The 24,716-nt window shown below is 37.0% G+C and overlaps 1 protein-coding gene across 2 annotated transcripts in view; it reads left to right on the forward strand.

The window, feature by feature from the left end:
- The first annotated feature begins 21,682 nt into the window (after window positions 1-21,682).
- Window positions 21,683-24,716, forward strand: part of LOC309482628 (leukocyte elastase inhibitor-like) — a 49,838-nt gene continuing 46,804 nt past the window's right edge. Inside the window, exons 1-5 of one of the 2 annotated variants that reach the window (XM_082148094.1) lie at window positions 21,683-21,834; window positions 22,530-22,704; window positions 23,263-23,391; window positions 23,542-23,659; window positions 23,775-23,896. In XM_082148094.1, coding sequence (XP_082004220.1) covers window positions 22,540-22,704; window positions 23,263-23,391; window positions 23,542-23,659; window positions 23,775-23,896 — 534 coding nt within the window. In that variant the 5' untranslated portion in view covers window positions 21,683-21,834; window positions 22,530-22,539. The remainder of the gene's footprint in view (window positions 21,835-22,529; window positions 22,705-23,262; window positions 23,392-23,541; window positions 23,660-23,774; window positions 23,897-24,716) is intronic. The other variant, XM_082148095.1, reaches the window with a different exon arrangement.

Consider the following 24,716-nt stretch of genomic DNA (forward strand, 5'->3'; position numbering starts at 1 on the left):
TTAGATCTTATTTATACAAAAATATTTCAAACAGTATTTTTGTCAATACAACATGAAACATGTTGTCAAAGTTTGTCACAATGTTTTTGTTGTTGTTGTTGTTGTTATGTTGTTTTTAAGAAATCCGAGGACTCCACGTTGCTCTTATTTAGACTAAGTTTGTATCATTTGGAAAATCACCACACAATTTCAGAGACGCGATGTGTGATAAGTAAAGTTTGTCTTGAGCGAATATTTAATTTTACTCGTCTTGATTCAAAGCATGATCTTACTGGTAGCTATGATCAATTGACCTTTCGCCGGCCCCTCCCCCAAAACGGCCATTGTCCAATCACACATCATAGCAACCGTTACTATGTGAGCATGTCCGACAAACATTCTCCAAGCAAGATGGTGAAGCGGTGCGCCCACGGCGTTTGTAAATATGTGGAATAAGGGCTGCCTCCGACAAAAAACATTTTCTAATCGACTATAGTTATTCATTTAAGCCATTAGTGGACAAATCGCCCCTTTATATTGATTGAATTATTTAAATAGGCTATATAGCATTAGCCTACAGGATAATGAGCGTTTACGTAATATAGCCGCACTCAAGCGCACGATCGCGCGCATAAAGCTTGCCACAAAGAACCAGTAAAAGTAATTTGGGGTCAGTAAGATTTTTTAAGAAATTAAGAAAAGTAATTGGCAAGGATGCATTCAATTTATCAAAAGTGACAGTATAGACATTTATAACGTTAGAAAAGCTTTCTATTTCAGAAAACTCTGAAACTTTCTATTAACCAAAGAATCCTGAAAAACAAAACAAAACAAAAAACAGTTTTCTACATTGATAACAATCAGAAATATTTATTGATCAGTAAATCAGCGTATTATTCCCTCAGGTAACGTTAGGTTGCACGTTTTCTTGCGTGGGTGGATGTTGGAATCAATAATCACGTTGTTTGCATTCGCCTATGATTTGCCGAAATCAAAATGCTGACATTGAAAGTCCCGCTCGGAGCGGTAAATCAAACAATGATTTGTCCCTAAATAATGATATATTAAATCATAATATATTATATTATTATTATTATTGATAGGATGATAACAGGTGTCGTGATCAGCACTGCTGCTGTATCAGTCAGTGGTTAGATCAGCTTTGCAGTAAAAAAAAAAACAGGACAAGGGAGATATAAATTATGCATTATTAATTATGACAAATAAATGATGCCCAAAATACGCGACATTTGGCAACCCTAACGTTAGTTTTTTTCCCTTCCCCAATAACAAAGCACATAACGTTAGCAGGGCTGAACTGGAACAAAACAATAAAAATCTAATTTGCTAATAAAAATGAGCAAAATATAGCTAACAGCTCAGATAACTGCGATTGTCTGCAACAAATCGGAGAAACTCAAGACAGAAGAAGAGGTCTACGATGCCTGGGGATGCTGGTTGATCACAAACTTCCAAGGTACCGTCTGCAAGTGTTTATGTCGATTGCGTGGGTATTAGAGATTTTTCTGCGATTGTCACGGGGTTTCTCAGATTTCGCTTGAGACCGGTAAGCATTAGCCTCGATAGTAGTCGTGTCTCCTTCATTGTGTATTTTTATATTTCGAATATATCCCTCCACGGCATACTGTAACCCCTTTTGCCTCGATCTGGAGGATATCGCGGAGGTATTACTCCAAAAAAAGGTCACTGACACGCACGGGTATACCTCTTCCCGTCATGGCAATCTGTCGCGCTGGTCGTGTTTGACCATTTGTTTGTCGGACGTAGCAACAGTAACTAAGGGGGGCGGGGCTCGGCGAAAGGTCAATTACATGTATAAGATCATTTTTACTTGTATCTCCCGAACTATCCTTAATCAGTGTGGAAACACACAAGGTGAAACCCTTTACTGAGAATATACTATCGGTTATCTACTCAAAATATATGTAGAAGTTTAAATCCGGTGTTTAAAATCTGTCTGGTGGCCGCATGAACAGACTTTGGGTAGAGCTATAGCAGGAAGCATGCCCTTTGACCTCCTCAATTGTGGAGTTTTTTTTTTGTTTTTTTTTGTTAAAGACCCTACTACAAGTTAGTTCTCCCAAAAGAATTTCTCCCATCTAGCGGTGAAATTGTATTCTGCATTTAAACAAATAGTGCTCTCTAGCGCCTCGCTTTTTGCAACTGCGTGTTGCAACTGCGGTAGCCGTTATGTGTCAAGAATCTATGACAACATGTCTTCCAATAGCACTTCATCGAGTTTAATTGTACATGTTCTACTGTTATGCTGCCTATATAATGATTTACACAAGCAAGCAATGAAAAAAGCTTGTAATTTAGACCGTAACTTTGACTCACCCGTCGAGAAGAAAGCAGACAACTTCCCTTTCAAAGTCTTTCTCCTTCATTAGCTCTTTCCACCTGGGAGAAGCTATCCCGATATTTATTTACATCCCGATAAATAAAATTTTTGCTTTTTGGCTACGAGGATTCCTTCTCCTGTGGCTCGGCATAAGTATGATCCAGCATTATATTGTACCGTGCAGTGCAGCATTTTCAAATTTGCCGGGGGCAGTATCAACGCCTCTCATAAGGGTTAGGATTCCTGGTTTTCACCCAGGTGGCCCGGGTTTGACTCCCGGTATGGGAAGACAATTGTTTTATATTGCCAACAAAATTCAAGTTATTCAAGTTCATCAATAATCATTTTTAGTTATTCATAGTCTTAGAGGCCTACACGAACTGCAGAAACAAGAAGAAGATATGTAAAAACTCATAAATGCTGTTTCAGTACTATGAATCATTTTCACAAATACAATTATATTGAATTCAGAAAATTTCACTATGGAATATTTACTTTATCTATCATAATTTCAATTTAGTATGTCATCATTAAAAAATTTTCATCTCATAATTATGGCGCATAGTCATAATTTAAATTTAAACTTTTTAAGTCATAATTTCGACTTTTTGTCATAATTATTACTTAATTCAGAATTACAATTTTTGTCAATTACGCCTTTTTTTTAATGTAATACTTAAAACGTTTTTTAAGTCATAATTTGGTAGCACTATTTTGATAGTCCTTTTGAACGTGCTGTTGACTATAGTAGTGTTGCACCTGCATGTCCACTAACTCGCTTGTGAGAGTCAGACTGTGTAAAGTAAACTCTCATTAGTGTTAGTAGAGTATTAGTGGACTTGGTAGGGTTGGAACAAGTTGAGATATAGTTGAGTTACTTATAGTCAGTACTAGAATATCTGTTGGGGAGCATCACAATAAAGAGTTAGCAGATATTGAGCACAGTCTATTTTTTCAGATATTTAAATGACAAAATACCATTTTTCAACCGATTGATTCTAGGCCTTCAGAAGTCATAACTTCAGGGGTAGGCCAGTTGGCGAAAACACTGTGTGTGTAAAAATCAAATACTGTATTACACTTTTCAAAGGATAATCTAGTTAGAATAAAAAGTTAAGTGTCACAAAGTCTGACACAAGGCCATTAACTGGTTCTTTTTGTTTTATAAATGTATTTTGCTTATTTCTACAAACATCAACCTGATAAATATGGACTTACATGATTAAACAAGATAATCATGCTACCCAATTCGTCTGACACAACATTTTTAAGAAAAAATTGTAAAATACAATCAAAAATACAAAATTAAAATATTTTAATAATAAACAGAGCAATTCCAAGAGGGTCCTCACACCATCGGTGCTCGGGCCCTAAAAATGTTGACAGTCCTACATAAATGCATGTTGATTACTAAGCTTCAGACGTAGCGCAACCACGCAATGTTAGATTTCTCTAACACTGCGATGTCTCACTCACAACGCACAACTTTGTAAATAAAATAAAATATTATGGAAGTCATTTCCAAACTGTAATTGTAATTCTACCATATTTTATTAATATTATGTTGATTTAAAGTTTTTGTTTGTTTGTTATTAACTAATACCTTCATCTTTTAACTAACATCCAGCACAAAATTAAAGAGATGTATGAGCTGAGGATGTTCTCTGACCCCAAATAAACAGATAATGGAATGTTCACAATATACAGTTAGATATCTCCTACTTAGTATCTTTGGGTGTATTTTTAGACACCAGAGTGATGCAAGGCCTAGAATCAATCGGTTGAAAAATGGTATTTTGTCATTTAAATATCTGAAAAAATAGACTGTGCTCAATATCTGCTAACTCTTTATTGTGATGCTCCCCAACAGATATTCTAGTACTGACTATAAGTAACTCAACTATATCTCAACTTGTTCTAACCCTACCAAGTCCACTAATACTCTACTAACACTAATGAGAGTTTACTTTACACAGTCTGACTCTCACAAGCGAGTTAGTGGACATGCAGGTGCAACACTACTATAGTCAACAGCACGTTCAAAAGGACCATCAAAATAGTGCTACCAAATTATGACTTAAAAAACGTTTTAAGTATTACATAAAAAAAAAGGCGTAATTGACAAAAATTGTAATTCTGAATTAAGTAATAATTATGACAAAAAGTCGAAATTATGACTTAAAAAGTTTAAATTTAAATTATGACTATGCGCCATAATTATGAGATGAAAAATTTAAATGATGACATACTAAATTGAAATTATGATAGATAAAGTAAATATTCCATAGTGAAATTTTCTGAATTCAATATAATTGTATTTGTGAAAATGATTCATAGTACTGAAACAGCATTTATGAGTTTTTACATATCTTCTTCTTGTTTCTGCAGTTCGTGTAGGCCTCTAAGACTATGAATAACTAAAAATGATTATTGATGAACTTGAATAACTTGAATTTTGTTGGCAATATAAAAAAATTATCTTCCCACACCGGGAGTCAAACCCGGGCCACCTGGGTGAAAACCAGGAATCCTAACCCTTATGAGAGGCGTTGATACTGCCCCCGGCAAATTTGAAAATGCTGCACTGCACGGTACAATATAATGCTGGATCATACTTATGCCGAGCCACAGGAGAAGGAATCCTCGTGGCCAAAAAGCAAAAATTTAATTTATCGGGATGTAAATAAATATCGGGATAGCTTCTCCCAGGTGGAAAGAGCTAATGAAGGAGAAAGACTTTGAAAGGGAAGTTGTCTGCTTTCTTCTCGACGGGTGAGTCAAAGTTACGGTCTAAATTACAAGCTTTTTTCATTGCTTGCTTGTGTAAATCATTATATAGGCAGCATAACAGTAGAACATGTACAATTAAACTCGATGAAGTGCTATTGGAAGACATGTTGTCATAGATTCTTGACACATAACGGCTACCGCAGTTGCAACATGCAGTTGCAAAAAGCGAGGCGCTAGAGAGCACTATTTGTTTAAATGCAGAATACAATTTCACCGCTAGATGGGAGAAATTCTTTTGGGAGAACTAACTTGTAGTAGGGTCTTTAACAAAAAAAAAACTCCACAATTGAGGAGGTCAAAGGGCATGCTTCCTGCTATAGCTCTACCCAAAGTCTGTTCATGCGGCCACCAGACAGATTTTAAACACCGGATTTAAACTTCTACATATATTTTGAGTAGATAACCGATAGTATATTCTCAGTAAAGGGTTTCACCTTGTGTGTTTCCACACTGATTAAGGATAGTTCGGGAGATACAAGTAAAAATGATCTTATACATGTAATTGATCATAGCTACCAGTAAGATCATGCTTTGAATCAAGACGAGTAAAATTAAATATTCGCTCAAGACAAACTTTATGTAACTAAGTCCACTGAAGCAAGCGTATGTAGAACCCAAATGCAGTTTAATGATAATCAGACATAGAAACAAAAAACATGGCAAGGCATGGCGAAAACAATCTCAGGAACATGAACTTACTAAGTGGTTACATCAGCAATACAAGACCCCGACACATGGCAAACATGAGGGCTTAAATACACACAAGACTAATGACTAGACAAGGGACACCTGTGAACAATGATCAAACAATCAGACAATAAACTCATGACAAGACACATGGCAGGATCACATGACTACAAGGGATCACACGACAGACAAGGAAGCAAACATGACAAGAACAAAACCAGACCAAAACCGTGACAGAATCCCCCCCTCTAAGGGCGTCTCCCGACGCCCAACAAAATCAAAACACAACATAATTCCAGGAGGGTGGTGGAGTGGAGGAGGTCATGGGGGAGGGATGGTGGGCCAGGCCCGTGCAGGGGGACAGGACATGGGACGTGGCATGGCGTGGACGGGCCTGGGTCGTGGCATGGCGTGGGCGGACCTGGGCCGTGGCATGGCGTGGGCGGACCTGGGCCGTGGCAAGGCGTGGGCGGATCCGGCAGTGCAGGAAGCCAGGGCGGATCCGGCAGTGCAGGAAGCCAGGGCGGATCCGGCAGTGCAGGAAGCCAGGGCGGATCCGGCAGTGCAGGAAGCCAGGGCGGATCCGGCAGTGCAGGAAGCCAGGGCGGATCCGGCAGTGCAGGAAGCCAGGGCGGATCCGGCAGTGCAGGAGGCCAGAGCGGATCCGGCAGTGCAGGAGGCCAGGGCGGATCCGGCAGTGCAGGAGGCCAGGGTGGACCAGGCAGTTCAGGTGGCCAGGGTGGACCAGGCAGTTCAGGTGGCCAGGGTGGACCAGGCAGTTCAGGTGGCCAGGGTGGACCAGGCAGTTCAGGTGGCCAAGGTGGACCAGACAGTTCAGGTGGCCAAGGTGGACCAGACAGTTCAGGTGGCCAAGGTGGACCAGACAGTTCAGGTGGCCATGGCGGCGCGGCCTCCATGGTCCCATCAAGGACCCTACTGCAGTTTAATGATAATCAGACATAGAAACAAAAAACATGGCAAGGCATGGCGAAAACAATCTCAGGAACATGAACCTACTAAGTGGTTACATCAGCAATACAAGACCCCGACACATGGCAAACATGAGGGCTTAAATACACACAAGACTAATGACTAGACAAGGGACACCTGTGAACAATGATCAAACAATCAGACAATAAACTCATGACAAGACACATGGCAGGATCACATGACTACAAGGGATCACACGACAGACAAGGAAGCAAACATGACAAGAACAAAACCAGACCAAAACCGTGACACTTTACTTATCACACATCGCATCTCTGAAATTGTGTGGTGATTTTCCAAATGATACAAACTTAGTCTAAATAAGAGCAACGTGGAGTCCTCGGATTTCTTAAAAACAACATAACAACAACAACAACAAAAACATTGTGACAAACTTTGACAACATGTTTCATGTTGTATTGACAAAAATACTGTTTGAAATATTTTTGTATAAATAAGATCTAAGCATAATTTTTGCTTTTATTTAAATCTAAAGTTTTGAACAGACGCTGTTTAGTAAAAAAAAAAACATAAGTCTTCTAAGAAGATAAATAGAAGATAAAACTTTAAAGATTTGATTTAAACAGTCTTTTAATTTTAAAATATCTAATTTATAAGGCTATGCTTTTAAATGAATTTAGTATAAAACTCTGGATGTACTCTGGAACGCAGACTAGATTTACTGTGACATTGCCCCCCCGAGGCTCATCTGGTCAACTATTTGCTTTTTGGATTGTTTTTTATCGTTGCATAAAGAACTACTTCGCCTCTCTGGAAATGTAAGGTGTTTTTATTTATATATTTATTTAGCTAAAACTTTGTTTACATTTCTTAAATACATTTTAGTAACATACTGTATGTTATTATTCATTGGTTATATATTTATTAATAATTTAATTTAAAATAGAGATTTTTTAGAACCGCGTGTGTGCGCACACAACACAGCTTAGAAATGATATTAAATTATTTATTTTATAGTTTTCTGCGATGGTCGTGTTTAGGTGTACGGGATAGAATATGCAATATTCTATGGATTCTATGGAAAGCCCCCAACATAAAAATTGAAACCCCCGCATGGACAAAAAATTATGATTGACTAAGTACAGTTTTTCAACCATCTAAAGTTTTTGAACAGACATTGTTTAATAACAATTATACTTTAGGTTACCGTTAAACAAAATCATTACAGTAATCTTCTAAAAGATAAATAGAAGATGCGTATGTATTCAAACTTTAAAGATTTAATTTAAACAGTCTTTCATTTTAAAAGATAATATTTAAACTTTTACGATTATATTTTGAAATAAATTTAGTATGAACAAAACTTTGTCTCTGGAAATGCGTTAGCAGACTAACATTACATACGCTCTGACATGATGCACAGAGGCCCCTCTGAGTCAGAGAGAGAGAGAGAGAGAGAGAGAGAGAGAGAGAGAGAGAGAGAACCACTCTGTGATTTTATATTATAAGCAATTTATTTATATACTTTTAAAGAACAGAATGTTTTTCAACTTTTTTGTGGTAGGTTTTAGTATGATATTATATATTGTATGATGTATTCTTTTATCCTTATTCATTTATTCTTTTGTGCGATAGACACCATACTGATTTTCATAAACTGTTTTTTCTTCAGCGCTCTATAAACATTTAACTGCTTGTATAATTATTTTTATTTTTTTCAATGGTTGTGTGACACACTTACAGTCTTTTTTCTTCTCTCATTCCAAAGGGGGACACAATGTGCTCTGGAATGCGGAGGAGTATGGAGCTTATAATATGACAAAATGATTTGAATTTGAATTGTGTAAATTTGAATTATTTGCAAGTGTAATCTAACTAAATTGAATTTTAGGTGGTAGTTTAAATAGTTCTGAATTTGATTTTTTTTAAACGAATATTGAACGTTTGAAATTTAACAAATTGAAATGTTTTTATGGCTGAATTTTATAGACATGTATTTTCAAACAGCTAGTTTTTTTGTTCTGAATTCGTATAGTGCAAATATTCAGTAAAAAAAAATACAGATTCAAGTTTTCAAGATGAAGAAATTCGGAACTTCAAATTCAGTTTTCTAAAATTCAAGTTCAAAAATTCAAGTTCAAAAATTCAGATCTTACAGAAAGTAGGTCACAGGTCATCCACAGGGAAGAGTAAAGGATCTCAGATAAGTCGAACAGAGCATTTTGGCTGCACTGCAGTAGTTTTCTGCCGCAAACGCGGTGGTGGTTCAAGAGAATCTGTGTATCTTTCGTTCAGTCGTTTTTTTATTTAATATTAAGAGTAGAAAAATGAGAAAACAGCTTGAGTATTAGATTTCTTCTAATATTCTAGTAATAATAGTCCGCTGCAGCAGTTGCACGGAGCTTACAAAACGCGTGTAATGCAACTATAGGCTACATTTAATTTTCTCATCAAACAACTAGACTAACGAATGGCTCGGCACAACAGAAGAGCCTAGACAGGGCCTTCTCTCTGTGTAGACCAGCAGTTGGTCTGAATTTGCTATAACCTATAGCCTATTTTCTCGACTGTATAGGCTAAGTCACGTTTTATCATGAAACACGCTGTGATTTATTCCAAAGTGACTCAGGCATATATAATGCATTTAACGTTAAATAATCTAAATGTTGACTTTCAAAAGTAGGCGCGCCAAGAAGGCTATTCTCTGTATTTTGGTTCATTTTTGGTGTGTGCCAGAAAGATCTAAAGAGCTAAAGCAGCGCATCATGTTGTTTTATTTATTTTTCAATGACATGATATTTTGTAGTCATTTTTAATGTACACAAATAAAAATATACATTTTACTGTTTCAGATGATGTCATATCATCTGTATGACTAAATAACAGAGTATTAAGTTATTTCCCAGCAGTGGAACAAATCCAAGTGATGGCGCTCGCGCATCGCGCTCTCACACAACGTAGTAGGCTATCAGTTCTGGCATTGCTTCATATCGCAGACTGTTCATTATCAAAATGAAACACAGTCAACCAAACATATAAAAAGTTATTCTGCATAATTTAATTGGTCTGTTGTACAATATAAAGGGCAAGCTGTGCCGCACACAGTCCTACTCCAAACATTTCCCTTGCTGTGAAGACGCTTATTTAGCCTATAGGCCTACGTGTATTTTGGGACTCGACTGAAGTATGAAGTCTTCTTTATATTAATAGTTAGCATCCACATGTTACATTGCAATGAAAACTTTTGACTGAATGAGAGATGCGCGACCGTTTCGATTTAAATAAATTTGTTTAGGCTTGGCGTTTATAAAGGGCACAATATAGGCTATTTTTATAGTCTGTAGCCTATATATTATTTTATTATAGCCTAGCCTACATACTTATTTTTCATTCTTGTTGTTTTCTGCATTCATTTGTCATAAGGGAAAGTAAAATAGGCAACACATAGCCTACATGTTAATAGTGTTTATCATGTAAATGTTGTATTTTATTTACAGGTCTTTTACACTATTGCTGAATAGGCTAATATAAAAAAAATATAAAAAAAATGATGACGCCTTTCTCTCTCAACATGATCCGGTGTGACTTGCACTCATGTGCATGCGACTTATTTTCTGGCAAATACGGTCAGTTAAAAAATGTTGCTGTATTATTACAAAATGCATAGAGTGGAGACCATTTGGGCAAAAAACCCACCCACATTTGGGCTTAATCACTGTTATTATTAGGAAATGTATTTAGGTGTAGACAAAATCAGTTATGTTTATTTATAAATATGAACGTACCTCGCATTTCCCGGACACTAGCCGTTAGTCTACTTCTTTGGCCTATTTTTTTTAGCTGGCCAGTTCTCAAAATCTGTGTGGAAAAGCTGCGGAGCGAGGAGAGAACGCACAATGGCTTTGCTTTGGAAGTTTTTTTTTTGTTTGTTTGTTTTTTGAAAGTTTAGTTGCCAGAGAAAATAACACACCGTTTTGTTTAACATCAATTGATACTCAATATTAAAGGTAGGGTAGGTAATCATTTTTCTAAAAAAAAAACATTCCAAATTTGTTTAAACTGTCTTTATATACCAATACATAATTAAAATGTAAGTACTCTGAAAAAGAAAATATAAAAATCGAGTGACTGTAGACATTTTAATCTGCAATAAACACAGCTCATTATTTCCATTCACTCCACCCCCTCCCTTCTGAGCTCCTTCCAAAGCCACGCCCCCAAAACACATGAACGCGCGACGCCAAACGCTCAGGCTGGAACAAGACGCATTTATTACCTGAGACGAGTGGAGAGGAAGGAGCGCAGTACATACAGTGACATCATGTCAGAATCACATGTAATAAAATACCTAACTTTATCACTATGAATATAAACAAATAAGATTTCTTTTAGTACTCACTATCAAGCTAGCATATCGATAATGGTAAAGTTTCATTCGGTAACGAGCTATATTTATAAGGCAAAACTAAAAACAGGTTGCATTGATACACGTTTTTCCATTACCATCAGTTACACTGTGATGAAGATGAATTTCGTGTAAGATTCATAACATATACGGTGTTTTGCATGTAAGAGTTTCCATGATGAAAACATTGTTGACTCTAATGAAGACTAACGTACACTCCGAGTCCGGAGAAAAGTACCGCATCGTCGGCTCGAGGACAGGTCCGGGGTCGAGGGCGAAGCAGAGGAGGTCGTTCAAGAGCGCGGGCAGGGTCCGAGGAAGTAGTTTTTGCCTTGTTTGCCTTCGCTGACTGCATATGCAGGTGCTTTGAGCTGAATATTTCCGGGAACGGTGACATGTGATGAGTGCACGCCGGGCAGCGCGCGCAGTGGGGCTCGGGGCGGGCACGAGACATGAAGGCATCTGATTGGTTCTTTACATTCGCACCGAATGGCAGTGATTGGTCAGAGTTTTTACTGTCCTGCAGCTGCTACAGAGGTCTGATTTTTTTCATTCCTTTTTCTAAACACATAATGTATTGACTACTATCAGGATGGAAGGACCATTTCACCCAGTATAAAAAAAAGTGTTTCTGAACAGGATTACCTACCCTACCTTTAATTAAATAAATAAATATAATGTCAGAGAATGCACAAAGCGCATCCTTTTGAGATGTAAATTATAATACATTTTAATAAAACACACAAGGCCTACATCATAAAACTCAGAAGATTATGTATTTTAATATATTATATTATAATACAAATAAAAAGGCGTCATACTTCAGTCGAGTCCCAAAATACACGTATAGGCTAAATCAGCGTCTTCACAGCAAGGGAAATGTTTGGAGTAGGACTGTGTGCGGCACAGCTTGCCCTTCATATTGTACAACAGACCAATTAAATTATGCAGAATAACTTTTTATATGTTTGGTTGACTGTGTTTCATTTTGATAATGAGCAGTCTGCGATATGAAGCAACGCCAGAACTGATAGCCTACTACGTTGTGTGAGAGCGCGATGCGCGAGCGCCATCACTTGGATTTGTTCCACTGCTGGGAAATAACTTAATACTCTGTTATTTAGTCATACAGATGATATGACATCATCTGAAACAGTAAAATGTATATTTTTATTTGTGTACATTAAAAATGACTACAAAATATCATGCCATTGAAAAATAAATAAAACAACATGATGCGCTGCTTTAGCTCTTTAGATCTTTCTGGCGCTCACCAAAAATGAACCAAAATACAGAGAATAGCCTTCTTGGCGCGCCTACTTTTGAAAGTCAACATTTAGATTATTTAACGTTAAATGCATTATATATGCCTGAGTCACTTTGGAATAAATCACAGCGTGTTTCATGATAAAACGTGACTTAGCCTATACAGTCGAGAAAATAGGCTATAGGTTATAGCAAATTCAGACCAACTGCTGGTCTACACAGAGAGAAGGCCCTGTCTAGGCTCTTCTGTTGTGCCGAGCCATTCGTTAGTCTAGTTGTTTGATGAGAAAATTAAATGTAGCCTATAGTTGCATTACACGCGTTTTGTAAGCTCCGTGCAACTGCTGCAGCGGACTATTATTACTAGAATATTAGAAGAAATCTAATACTCAAGCTGTTTTCTCATTTTTCTACTCTTAATATTAAATAAAAAAACGACTGAACGAAAGATACACAGATTCTCTTGAACCACCACCGCGTTTGCGGCAGAAAACTACTGCAGTGCAGCCAAAATGCTCTGTTCGACTTATCTGAGATCCTTTACTCTTCCCTGTGGATGACCTGTGACCTACTTTCTGTAAGATCTGAATTTTTGAACTTGAATTTTTGAACTTGAATTTTAGAAAACTGAATTTGAAGTTCCAAATTTCTTCATCTTGAAAACTTGAATCTGTATTTTTTTAAACTGAATATTTGCACTATACGAATTCAGAACAAAAAAACTAGCTGTTTGAAAATACATGTCTATAAAATTAAGCCATAAAAACATTTCAATTTGTTAAATTTCAAACGTTCAATATTCGTTTAAAAAAAATCAAATTCAGAACTATTTAAACTACCACCTAAAATTCTATTTAGTTAGATTACACTTGCAAATAATTCAAATTTACACAATTCAAATTCAAATCATTTTGTCATATTATAAGCTCCATAGTGGAGATGCTGACACATATCCTAACAGCGCCTTCACATTTTCTGTCATACACATGATCTAGGGCTAAAAAGGTTAAATGGCAAAAGCTTCTGTCAAAATCACATGATCTAGGGCTAAAAAGGTTCAAATAGGGCAAACGCTTCTGTCAGAACCACATGATCAAAGAATAGCAAGGTCAATAGGGCAAACCATAACAACATATGCCGGATAGACACCGGAAGGTCAACCTGTCAAAACACATGATCGAAGGGATAGGAAGGGTCAATAGGTCAATCAATAACAATAGTGACCGGAAGGGCGACCGGAAAGGTCAATGACAACCGGAAGCCATCAATCAAATTTTGACACATGGTGTAGGGTATATACTACTGTTACATGCAACAATATTTTTTTAAAGTATAATTTCAAACTGCTATATGGCTGAGGAGATTTAGATTTTAATCAAAATGACCATTCATGACCTCTAATGCAAACATTAGCCATTGAAGACATAATTGATAACTAATTGGTACAGCAAACAAGTGTTTCTGGAACTATTTTATATTTGATCATTTATAAATCAGTGTATAAATGATTATGAGCATGCACATTGAAAAAGCAAATGCATGACTTATTATAAAAAAATATAGTAATGTAACTATAACTGTTCTTATAATGCAGTATATGTCTTAATGAGTCTTTATTAATATATTTTTTTAGAATAGTAATGCTTACAAGTAAGAATAAAATGGGGCTATAATTCATTATGAGCATGGGCTTCATAGAAACTGTTACCATTTATTTTTTGCAGAAGGAATGGTCACATGTGGCTGCTTTCTTCCAGGAAAGAAGAGGGGATGACTGAGAATGTGTAATATGAATATCATCTCTCATCTCTACCCACCCTTTTTACGAGAAGTATGGTTAAGGCTGTGAAATAACCGACTAGTATTAACAAATTTGGTGCTGCAAGTTTATTGCACAATGCTGATAATCACAACCTTCTCATCTGAGCTGCCTCATGCAGCAGTCAAATATATTTAAATGCTCATAATCCATTATACACAGTATTAATTAGTCAGTTGTATGGTTCCATGAATGTATTTATAAAGATAAGTGAATATATTGTTATTAATAGCCACATTGTGTTCTTATAAATATTACAGGTTAAAACAGTTTACTAAAACTAAGTTAGTAACTTAGTTAAAACAGTTACTAACCTCTATAAATGCATCATTGATGGCTTTAAAGGGATGGTTCGGAGTAAAATCAACCTAGGGTCCTTTGCACCATGACCTCGAGCCAAACAACCCCCCCAGAAGCCTTTTTTACCTTGGTTGAACATTATTAAAGTTAGAGCTTATTTAGAGAAATCGGACGGATGTTTTAGTGCAGGCGCTAATGGATCCAAAGCTGTATCTCGTAAATTACCCCATTAATAATGCCCAGGGCTGGGAAACCTCCTTAACGCTACGTCGTTCTTAAGTTACACCTTAAGCTGTACCTTATCGTTAATACGTGTTTCCCGAAACGTTCTTAGTTAAGTATACCTTCTGTAAGTCAAACGTTCGGAAGTTTGGTCTGGACCACTCTTAGCTTTACCTTATCACTGTTGCAGGGCTATACGAATATAATTCTGAAGTTTTAATACACCCAGACAGTGTTCAATTAGGCTAATTCAAGTGTTGTCATGCAAAGAATAAAATTGTCATTACACTGATTGTTGTTAGATTTTGTTATTATATTATTATACAATATTATCAATTTAATTAAAGAGCGCTTTTAAAGGCCAGTGAAAGCATAGGCTACTGTCAGTTAAGTCCTATTCGGACGCTAATATTGTTTCTCATGGGCTTGTACGGTATTTTAAACATTTACAGGGGTAAGTCTGTGATTTTAGTGCCGTCCAAATCCATAATATCAGTGTTTTTTCTCACCAAACCCGTGTAAAAATCCCTGGCCAAATTAGTACCTACTGTTTTTTGACAAACAGGTCGTGTGGTAATTTAATTGCCGTCTGAATCCACATCTCTGAGTTTACAAGAAGAGATTCAAAATGCACTGTTTAAATCCTTTTTGATCACTGCCGAACACCATACGTTAGAGATGTACACTTTTATTACTGAAATGCTGGAAAGTATTTACAATAACAATATTTCATCGCAGCTCCACCTCAGCGAACAAAAATGGGAAAGAGAAGAAAGCACGTAAACATTTGAAATGGTTATTATGGCAGCAATATATGATACAATTTAAAAATATGTAGGCTAGGCTATTATAGGCTATTATAGTTTGGATTATTTTTTTTATAATATCCCATGAGTCCTCCTAATAAATGCAATTTCAACTATTTCTGAAGTGCTTCTTTTATAAAGAACACAGCTTTCTCACATAAACAGCCCCTGCAAGAGAGAATAATTGATTCTCGAGCCATCGATATCAACCAATTCAGCGCCATCGCCACGGACAGCACCGGGTAACGTCGCACGTAAGAAGGTATATCTTAAGCGGCTTCCTAAGGTATAGTTCGGGGAACACGCCTAGCAATGGTATACCTTCAGTTAAGTTATACCTTAAGAGTCTTCGTAGCGCGCTAAGAGACAACGTTATCGGGAAACCCAGCCCAGAATGGTACCAAACTTCTACAGTAGTACAAATAGGTTCTGTACTCATAAAACGAGGCATTGGACAGTTTGTAAGTACATCAGGGCCCGTATTCATAAAGATTCCAAGAATCCTCTCAGAAAACTGTTAATTTAGCTTATAAACTTTTATGTAGGAGTCTTAGCTTAAAAGCGATTCGGGACTGATCTGAGAGCAACTCTGAGTAAGGAAAAGACAAAAACTTTCATCTTAGTAAGGAGGCGGGTACCCTGTTGCTATGTATGACACAATCTTTTGAAGACTGTGATTGGTTGGTTGTCCAAAAAGGGGGAAAAAAGTGATTTTAAGTATAGGGTCTATTCTAAGCCTTCACTTTGAAATTACATGCGTAATTTTTCCTATTTGACTGTTCACACACACACACACACACACACACACACACACACACACACACACACACACACACACACACACACACACACACACACACACACACTATATATGTGTATATAAATCCTTTTTATTTTTATTTACCATGCTGTTAATTTCCTATAAGGTATTTGCTTGGCTTAGAATGATAAAAATTGTTCCACTCTTTCCAATTACACTGATTGCTGGCATGTCTATTTAAGTGGTGGTTTGAATGTTGGTTTTAATGTATCAAACATGGAATTTTCCCAGCTGCCAAATATCGTTATGTAGTGATTACTTTCATTTCTGGCGCTATGGCATTTCTGTGCTGGAGATGTTAGCGTGTCTCTAATAAGATCTGTCACAAACACGATCCCTGCACGATCTAATATATAGCGTCTTATTAACTCACTGTCATCCATTGTCTGCAACACATTTCTTCTCCCTCTTCGTCTTTCTGCCATTTTCTCCTCTGCTAAAGAAACTCTTAAGCCTCTTAAAAGTCCTCGTCCGTGCTCCTAACAATTTTGACCTTAAGGCCTCTTTTAAGGGTTAAGATGCTTTCTGAATTACTTTTTTTCCTTACTAGGATTTTTTCTTTAATTTTAAGAGTAAACGCCCACATTTCTAAGAATTTTCATAGAATTTTGTCACTAGGAGCTACTCTTTGCATTAAGATTCTGGGCCCGTATTCATAAAGATTCTAAGAATCCTCTAAGAAAACTCTTAATTTAGCTTAAAAACTTTTATGTAGGAGTCTTAGCTTAAAAGCGATTCGGGACCGATCTGAGAGCAACTCTGAGTAAGGAAAAGACAAAAACTTTCATCTTAGTAAGGAGGCGGGGTTGACCCCATTGCTATGTATGACACAATCTTTTGAAGACTGTGATTGGTTGGTTGTCCAAGAAGGAAAAAAAAAAAAGTGATTTTAAGTATAGGGTCTATTCTAAGCCTTCACTTTGAAATTACATGCGTAATTTTTCCTATTTTACCGTTCACACACACACACACACACACACACACACACACACACACACACACACACACACACACACACACACACACACACACACACACACACACACACACACACACACACACATTATATATGTGTATATAAATCCTTTTTTTTTATTTACCATGCTGTTAATTTCCTATAAGGTATTTGATTGGCTTAAATTGTTCCACTCTTTCCAATTACACTGATTGCTGGCATGTCTATTTAAGTGGTGGTTTGAATGTTGGTTTTAATGTATCAAACATGGAATTTTCCCAGTTGTCAAATATCGTAATGTAGTGATTACTTTCATTTCTGGCGCTATGGCATTTCTGTGCTGTGTCGGAGATGTTAGCGTGTCTCTAATAAGATCTGTCACAAACATGATCCCTGCACGATCTAATCTATAGCGTCTTATTAACTCACTGTCATCCATTGTCTGCAACACATTTCTTCTCCCTCTTCGTCTTTCTGCCATTTTCTCCTCTGCTAAAGAAACTCTTAAGCCTCTTAAAAGTCCTCGTCCGTGCTCCTAACAATTTTGACCTTAAGACCTCTTTTAAGGGTTAAGATGCTTTCTGAATTACTTTTTTCTTTACTAGGATTTTTCTTTAATTTTAAGAGTAAACGCCCACATTTCTAAGAATTTTCTTAGAATTGTGTCACTAGGAGCTACTTTTTGCATTAAGATTCTTTATGAATACGAGCCCTGATGTACTTACAAACTTTCCAATGCCTCGTTTTATGAGTACAGAACCTATTTGTACTACTGTAGAAGTTTGGTACCATTCTGGGCATTATTAGTGGGGTAAATTATGAGATACAACCTTGGATCAATTAGTGCCTGCTCTAAGCCTGTTTGGCTCGAGGTCATGGTGCAAAGAACCCTAGGTTGATTTTACCCCCGAACCATCTCTTTAAGTAAAGTGAATACAGGATGCAGTTTTCCTAAAGCAAATGTTAAGAAATCATGAAGATGTGCTCATTATACATTTTGAGTTGTTTATTTGTAAATGTAACTAATGAACAACAATTCTTGTGATAAATAATGAAAAGGAAAACACCGAAATCATTAATACAATGTTGAATTTTTTTTTCTTTTTTAATGTTACATGCAACAAGGAATGGTCATATGTGGCTGCTTTCTTCCAGGAAAGAAAAGGGGATGACTGAGAATGTGTAATATGAATATCATCTCTTATCTCTACCCACCCTTTTTACGAGAAGTATGGTTAAGGCTGTGAAATAACCGACTAGTATTAACAAATTTGGTGCTGCAAGTTTATTGCACAATGCTGATAATCACAACCTTCTCATCTGAGCTGCCTCATGCAGCAGTCAAATATATTTCATAGGCTATATCATTTACGTGGTTCATGTAATATAAGCTGTCAGTGTGAGAAGACATTAACTTAATAGGCATAAGATTTGTGCACACATTGTGAATGAATTTAATAAGTTACTTAGTTGCCTATAGCTTTCCTGGTAGCTTTCAATAAATTCACTTGTCTAAGATGATAATAATACATTTTTATTTATAATGTGCTTTTGTGAATAGCCGCTGGTGTGCCAATAAGGTGAACCTCTTGTGTGTGGAGTTGTGCCACAATGACACGTAGGTCAGACTTATCACATCCAGGCTTTTTAAGGACTGGTGCAACAGCTGCAACCTTAAGGGCTTTCGGAAACAAAACCAGTAGAGAGGTGTTCAAAATGAGGGGACTAGTTGACGAGAGACATCCCTTAAGAACAGATATTGGGATTGGGTCGAGAGTACATGTGATTGTATTCATTGCTTCACTAATTTCAAAATACAGTTAATAGTGACTATGTTAAAGCTAGAGATACAGTTATAGGAAAACCAAGTGGATGGGTCCACTTAGTGGTTTTTTCTAAGTGCGTCTCTTCATGATTGTGTCTGAAGCACGTGTGTGAAATCAGTCCAATGGCTTGATGGAACGTCACAGGTGGGGTGACTCACTCACCTTGCTATGACCTGTGCCTGTGCAAGACTCACCTTGCTATGACCTGTGCCTCAGCAAGTGCTCTGTGTGAAATTGTTTGCCTTATCTACTGTTGTTTGTCCTAAAAATACAAAAAGCACAAGACATAAGGCGAGCAAAAAAATCGTGTGTTCCTCCCTGACCCCAGTTCCCCACTGTCCCGGCGGCTGACATCATGTGGTTCGCAAATGTTCAGGGAACTTACCCACCCTGTCACACATGGAAATCCTAACATCATCCATAGAAAGAGAGGAAACATGGCAGCATGGGATTAAAATAACATTAGTGTTCTGATCAGGCATCTCATTGTACTCTTCAGGAATGATGCTTCAATATACTATCCTTTTCAAGAAGTAAATTAACCATTTGCTGTGCTTTCTCAAACAACTCGCGTCATAAAAATCGAGTGTCCTTTCTCCAAACATGCAATTACCCAGCTTCAGGTTTCTGTTCTCTCTCTTTGAGACTGTGAAGCAAGGAGTGTTTTGAGGAATGCATTTTAAAAACAAATGTGCATTTTGCAATGTAAAATCGCAGCAATCGGTGCATTAAAGCATCCATAAGCATGAGATGACAGTTTATAGAGAGTATGCTATTTGAGCTTGAGCTCACCTTATACATCTGTTCGGCAGTTTTGCCCTTGACCAGGAGGACCAGGCCCAATGCAGAGGAGATGCTCAGGGGTGAGAATAACACATTGTCTGTAATAGAAAAAAATATTAACCAACAGCGCATTTGGTAAAAGTGAAAAGTGAAAGTGAAACGTGACGGCCAAGTATGGTAACCCATACTTGGAATTTGACCTCTGCATTTAACCCATCCAAGTTAATGCACACACATTAGGAGCAGAGTAGTGAGTAGCTAACACACACGCACTGCAAACGTGGATGCACACACCCAGAGCAGCGGGCAGCCTTTGTGTGGCGCCCGGGGAGCGATTAGGGGTTAGGTGCCTTGTTCAAGGGCACCTCAGTCATTTCCCACCGGTTCTGGATTACCTTCGGATTACCAGTTCAACTCCCTAACCACTAGGCCATGACAGCCTTTAAAGGATCTAAAAAGATTACCTTTACCTAAAAAGATTATCTAAAAGTAGATCCTTTTGCATAGAAGAGACAAAATTCAACATCCAGGCACTCACATAGATTTTTTTTATATTTTTTAAAACTTTATTTGCAGCGCAGGAATACATATAAAAGAAAAGAAAACAAACACATATCGGCTCAAGCAGGCTTTCATCTGGGTCACATTGACTGTGTTGCCTTTACAGTTTGAACAGGTCAATGGAGAATTTTGTGTTTGTCACAATCAGAGGTTCCATCATTTACAGCCTAAAAAACAGACCAGCGCAGAAAACAGTAAAGAAATACAAGAATGACCAGATCGGAAAACAACCTGTACATCCTGTTCCAGGCCACGGACAAGCAACATTAATGTGCTGTCCTAATATGTGAAAAGTCAAATGCAGAATTTTATCACAATCAAAACAACAGAACAGTCCAAAGACAGTGCTTTAGCTTAAAAAAAAAATAAATAATCATCTTTCCCTCTCAATGAAAAGGGTTTTCAGTTTTCATCCCGGTCTACCACTACTGTAATTTCCATATTTTTATATATTCCATATTTTTATATATTTCCATTTTACATCCATACTCTAAAGAAGTTATGGCCACCGGTGGAAAACTTCTGTAAAGTGATAAAGTTTTCAATAATACTGCCTTGAATATTTTTTTTGTTATCATTTAACCTCAAATGAAGCGAAGTAACCAAATAAAAATCATTTCAATGATTGTTGGGCCTACAGAACAGCACCAATTCTCCAAGATATGCTTGCTCTATGGAAAGTTTCTAACAGCATACAGAAATATGTGTCTTATCTTGTCTCAACTGATATTATTCAGCATTGATGTGAAGTTGTATTTGTAAAGGAGCACCAAGATATGTTGCATGATGTGGACAATCTGCAGATTCATTTTGTTGCTTTATTTTTGTATCATTAAATGCTTTCTTTTTGTATCAATACATGTTCTTGAGCCCAAGCCAGCTCAAGGTAATCTTTCAGATTATCTGGAAAGAGTTATGTCTTGTTACACAGGTATTTACAGGAAATCACATAATCATTTTCACAGAAATACAGTACTTAGATAATTTAGATTTCACAATAAGTTGCCTATGGGGTGATTTCTCACATTTTCACACATACGTGTGTGTGTGTGTGTGTGTGTGTGTGTGTGTGTGTGTGTGTGTGTGTGTGTGTGTGTGTGTGTGTGTGTGTGTGTGTGTGTGTGTGTGTGTGTGTTTGTTTGTTTGTGTGCGTGTTTGTGTGCGTGTGCGTGTGCGTGTGCGCGCGTGTGTGTGTGTCTCTATATATATTTCTAACTGGGAGCAATGAGACTTGTGTCAGTAGGGCAGTTGTGAAGACGCACCTCGTATCAAGGAGAGATCGAATCATCGCTTTCTTTATCGGTAAGTATTTCAGAAGCTCATGAATTTTAACTACAACAGTAGTTGAAATATATGATATACATGTATGGCGCAAAAAGATGGTAATTTTTTATCTTCTGCTTTACTGTGTCAGTAAGAAATATTAATTTCAGATTCACCAAACAGTGTAATATTACAGTGAGATTTTTGTACACTTTTGAGACACTTTCCAGATCAAGCAATTGGTGCTCTGATGGCAAAGGGTATTAGGCCCAACAATCATTGATTTTCTTTATTTTTAGTTACTGCACTTTGTTTGAGGTTAAATGATAAAAATAAAAACTATTCATGGCAGTATTATTGAAAACATTGTCTCTATACAGCATTATTTCCACCAGATGACTTTTACTTCTAAAGTTTGGATGTAAAACGCACATATGCATATTAGACCAGGATAAAAACTGAAAACTCTTTTTCATTAAGAGGGAAAGACGCTTCCTTTCAGTGCTTTCTTAAAGCTAACGAGTTTTGGGCTGTTCTGTTGTTTTGATTTTATATAAAAATTTCACATATTATAATAATATAATTCACATAAATAATATTTCACATATTAGGAGAGCACATCAGGTAAAACATGGTTTCAACAGGATGTACACTTTGTTTTCTGATCTTTTCATTCCTTTCTGTTTTCTGTGCTGGTCTAACATGATGTTTAAAGTTAATTTTCTTCATTCTAGGCTTTAAACGATGGAACCTGTGATTGAGGCAAACACAAAATTCTCCATTGACCTGTTAAAAGTGCTCTGTAAGGACAACAAGGACAATGTGTTATTCTCACCCCTGAGCATCTCCTCTGCATTGGGCCTGGTCCTCCTGGGTGCGAGTGGCGAAACTGCCGAACAGATGTATACGGTGAGCTCAAGCCTCCAAATAGCTCTATAAACTCTCATCTCATGTTCATGAATGCTCTAAAAATGCATAGGGAGTTGAAAACACAAGGTGTCGAAATGCGTTTCTTAAAAGTTTAAATTCTTTTAACTTGAGCACTGCATTATTAAAACACTGTTTCCTGTGCGAGAGGCTGTGAAAAGTTGGAAAAGTAGTACCGGATCGGAAAAACACTGTGTTTATTGATACAGCCAACAACATTAGATTGTTTATCACGTAGCTGAGACATTATTGTGTTTCCATGAGGATCTGTTTATGATTTATGGGAAATCTAACAAAAGAGTGGGTGGATTTTTTGCCATTATAGGGTGGTTGTGTGACACATTTATTGTCAAATAACTTGTAAAAGTGAATTTTGCATAACATGTCCCCTTTAATGCATTAGTGGCTGCTATTCTACATCGCGAAATACATGTTCATTTTTACAATGCTTTCTTCAAAACACTTCTAACTTCACAGTCTCAAATTCTCTGAATACATTTCACTCAGTATTAAACAACATCCTGCTATGTTTCTATTAAGACCCTGCGATTTTACCATGAGAAAATTATGTACCACGATCTGTATGAGGAGCTCTACAAAGGAGGGAAGTACAGAAGCCTGAAGCTGGTGAACCGCATGTTTGGAGAAAGCACACTCAATTTTTATGACGTGAGTTGGTTGAGAAAGCCCAGCAAATGGTTAATTTACTTCCTGAAATCTACAGTAAAGTAATGCGTCATTCAGTGAGATGCCTGGATCAGAACACTGATGTTATTTTAATCCCTGCCATGTTCCCTCTCTTCCTATTGATGATGTTAGGATTTCCTTGACATGTGTGAGGAGTGGTGTTACGCCAGCGTGAGGAATATTGACTTCAAGACAAATCCTGTGGTTGCAAGAGCACTGATCAACTACTGGGTGCAGGACAAGACCGAGAGTAATTCAATTTAATTTAGCTAATTTGTTTAACTATTAGACTAGTCTAGAGTCTCTAGACCATATTCTCATAATTTCTCACTCTTCTGATGGATGTTCTTATCTTTCTATTTTAGATGAAATTAAGAATTTGTTGGATAAAGGAGATGTGACTAAGGACACGACTCTTGTTCTAATCAGCGCAGTGCACTTCAAGGATAAGTGGGACAAGTCCTTCGCACCTATTTTAACCAACAAGGTAACTTTGTCAAGACAATTCAGCTTTGTCTGCTAAAAATGGTAAAACGCTAAAACTAGATGATCTACATCTAAACCACTGTGCAACTAGTGGCGAATCACTGTAAAGCATGATCTCTTGTGCCTTATTGCTTTGGTGCTAGTATTTTTATCAGCTCATCTGGCCTCTCTTCGTCTAACCCTTACATAAATGTGCTGTTTCAAATGTGCTATTAGTTTACTTCTTTTAAACTAAAATAAGAAAGTATACAGTACTTTCAGTCTACTTGTTATATACTTCTCAGACATATACTTAAAATTACACTTAAAGATACTTGACTACTACTGACAGAAAAGTCTGTTATTTGGCCTATTCTTCTACTTTTGATCAAGTTCTGTGTTTAAAAATATACTTAAGTATTCCAAGTAAACTTGGCTTATAGTTGTTTACACTTTTAATTGAATAGCCTATTAAATCAGTTTTTCACATAGTTTTACATAGTGACTTATAAACTTACATTGTTGGAAAATATAGATTTGTAATTCTGAGTATGTGAATTTTTGTGTAGGTTAGTGGACTGGGTAAACCCAGCCTGATCTGCCGGCGATTTGATTTCGATTGAGTTTTCCAGGCAGAAAACGGTTGGTTGAAGGACTATCCAATTGCGTACAGAGTCATTTGAGCTATGCCCGCTGATCACGCCTCTTGTGCAGTAGAACATACAGAGCAGACTCCCCAGACTAATGTTCAATCTTAAAAGATTGAGCTTGGTCTGGTGATAGCCAGACTAGGATAGTCCACTGGTAGTGTACATAGGAATTCACTACAAATCTACTTAACA

Source organism: Leuciscus leuciscus (assembly GCF_965113295.1).
Source record: "Leuciscus leuciscus genome assembly, chromosome: 19".
In the NCBI taxonomy this organism is placed as follows: domain Eukaryota; kingdom Metazoa; phylum Chordata; class Actinopteri; order Cypriniformes; family Leuciscidae; genus Leuciscus; species Leuciscus leuciscus.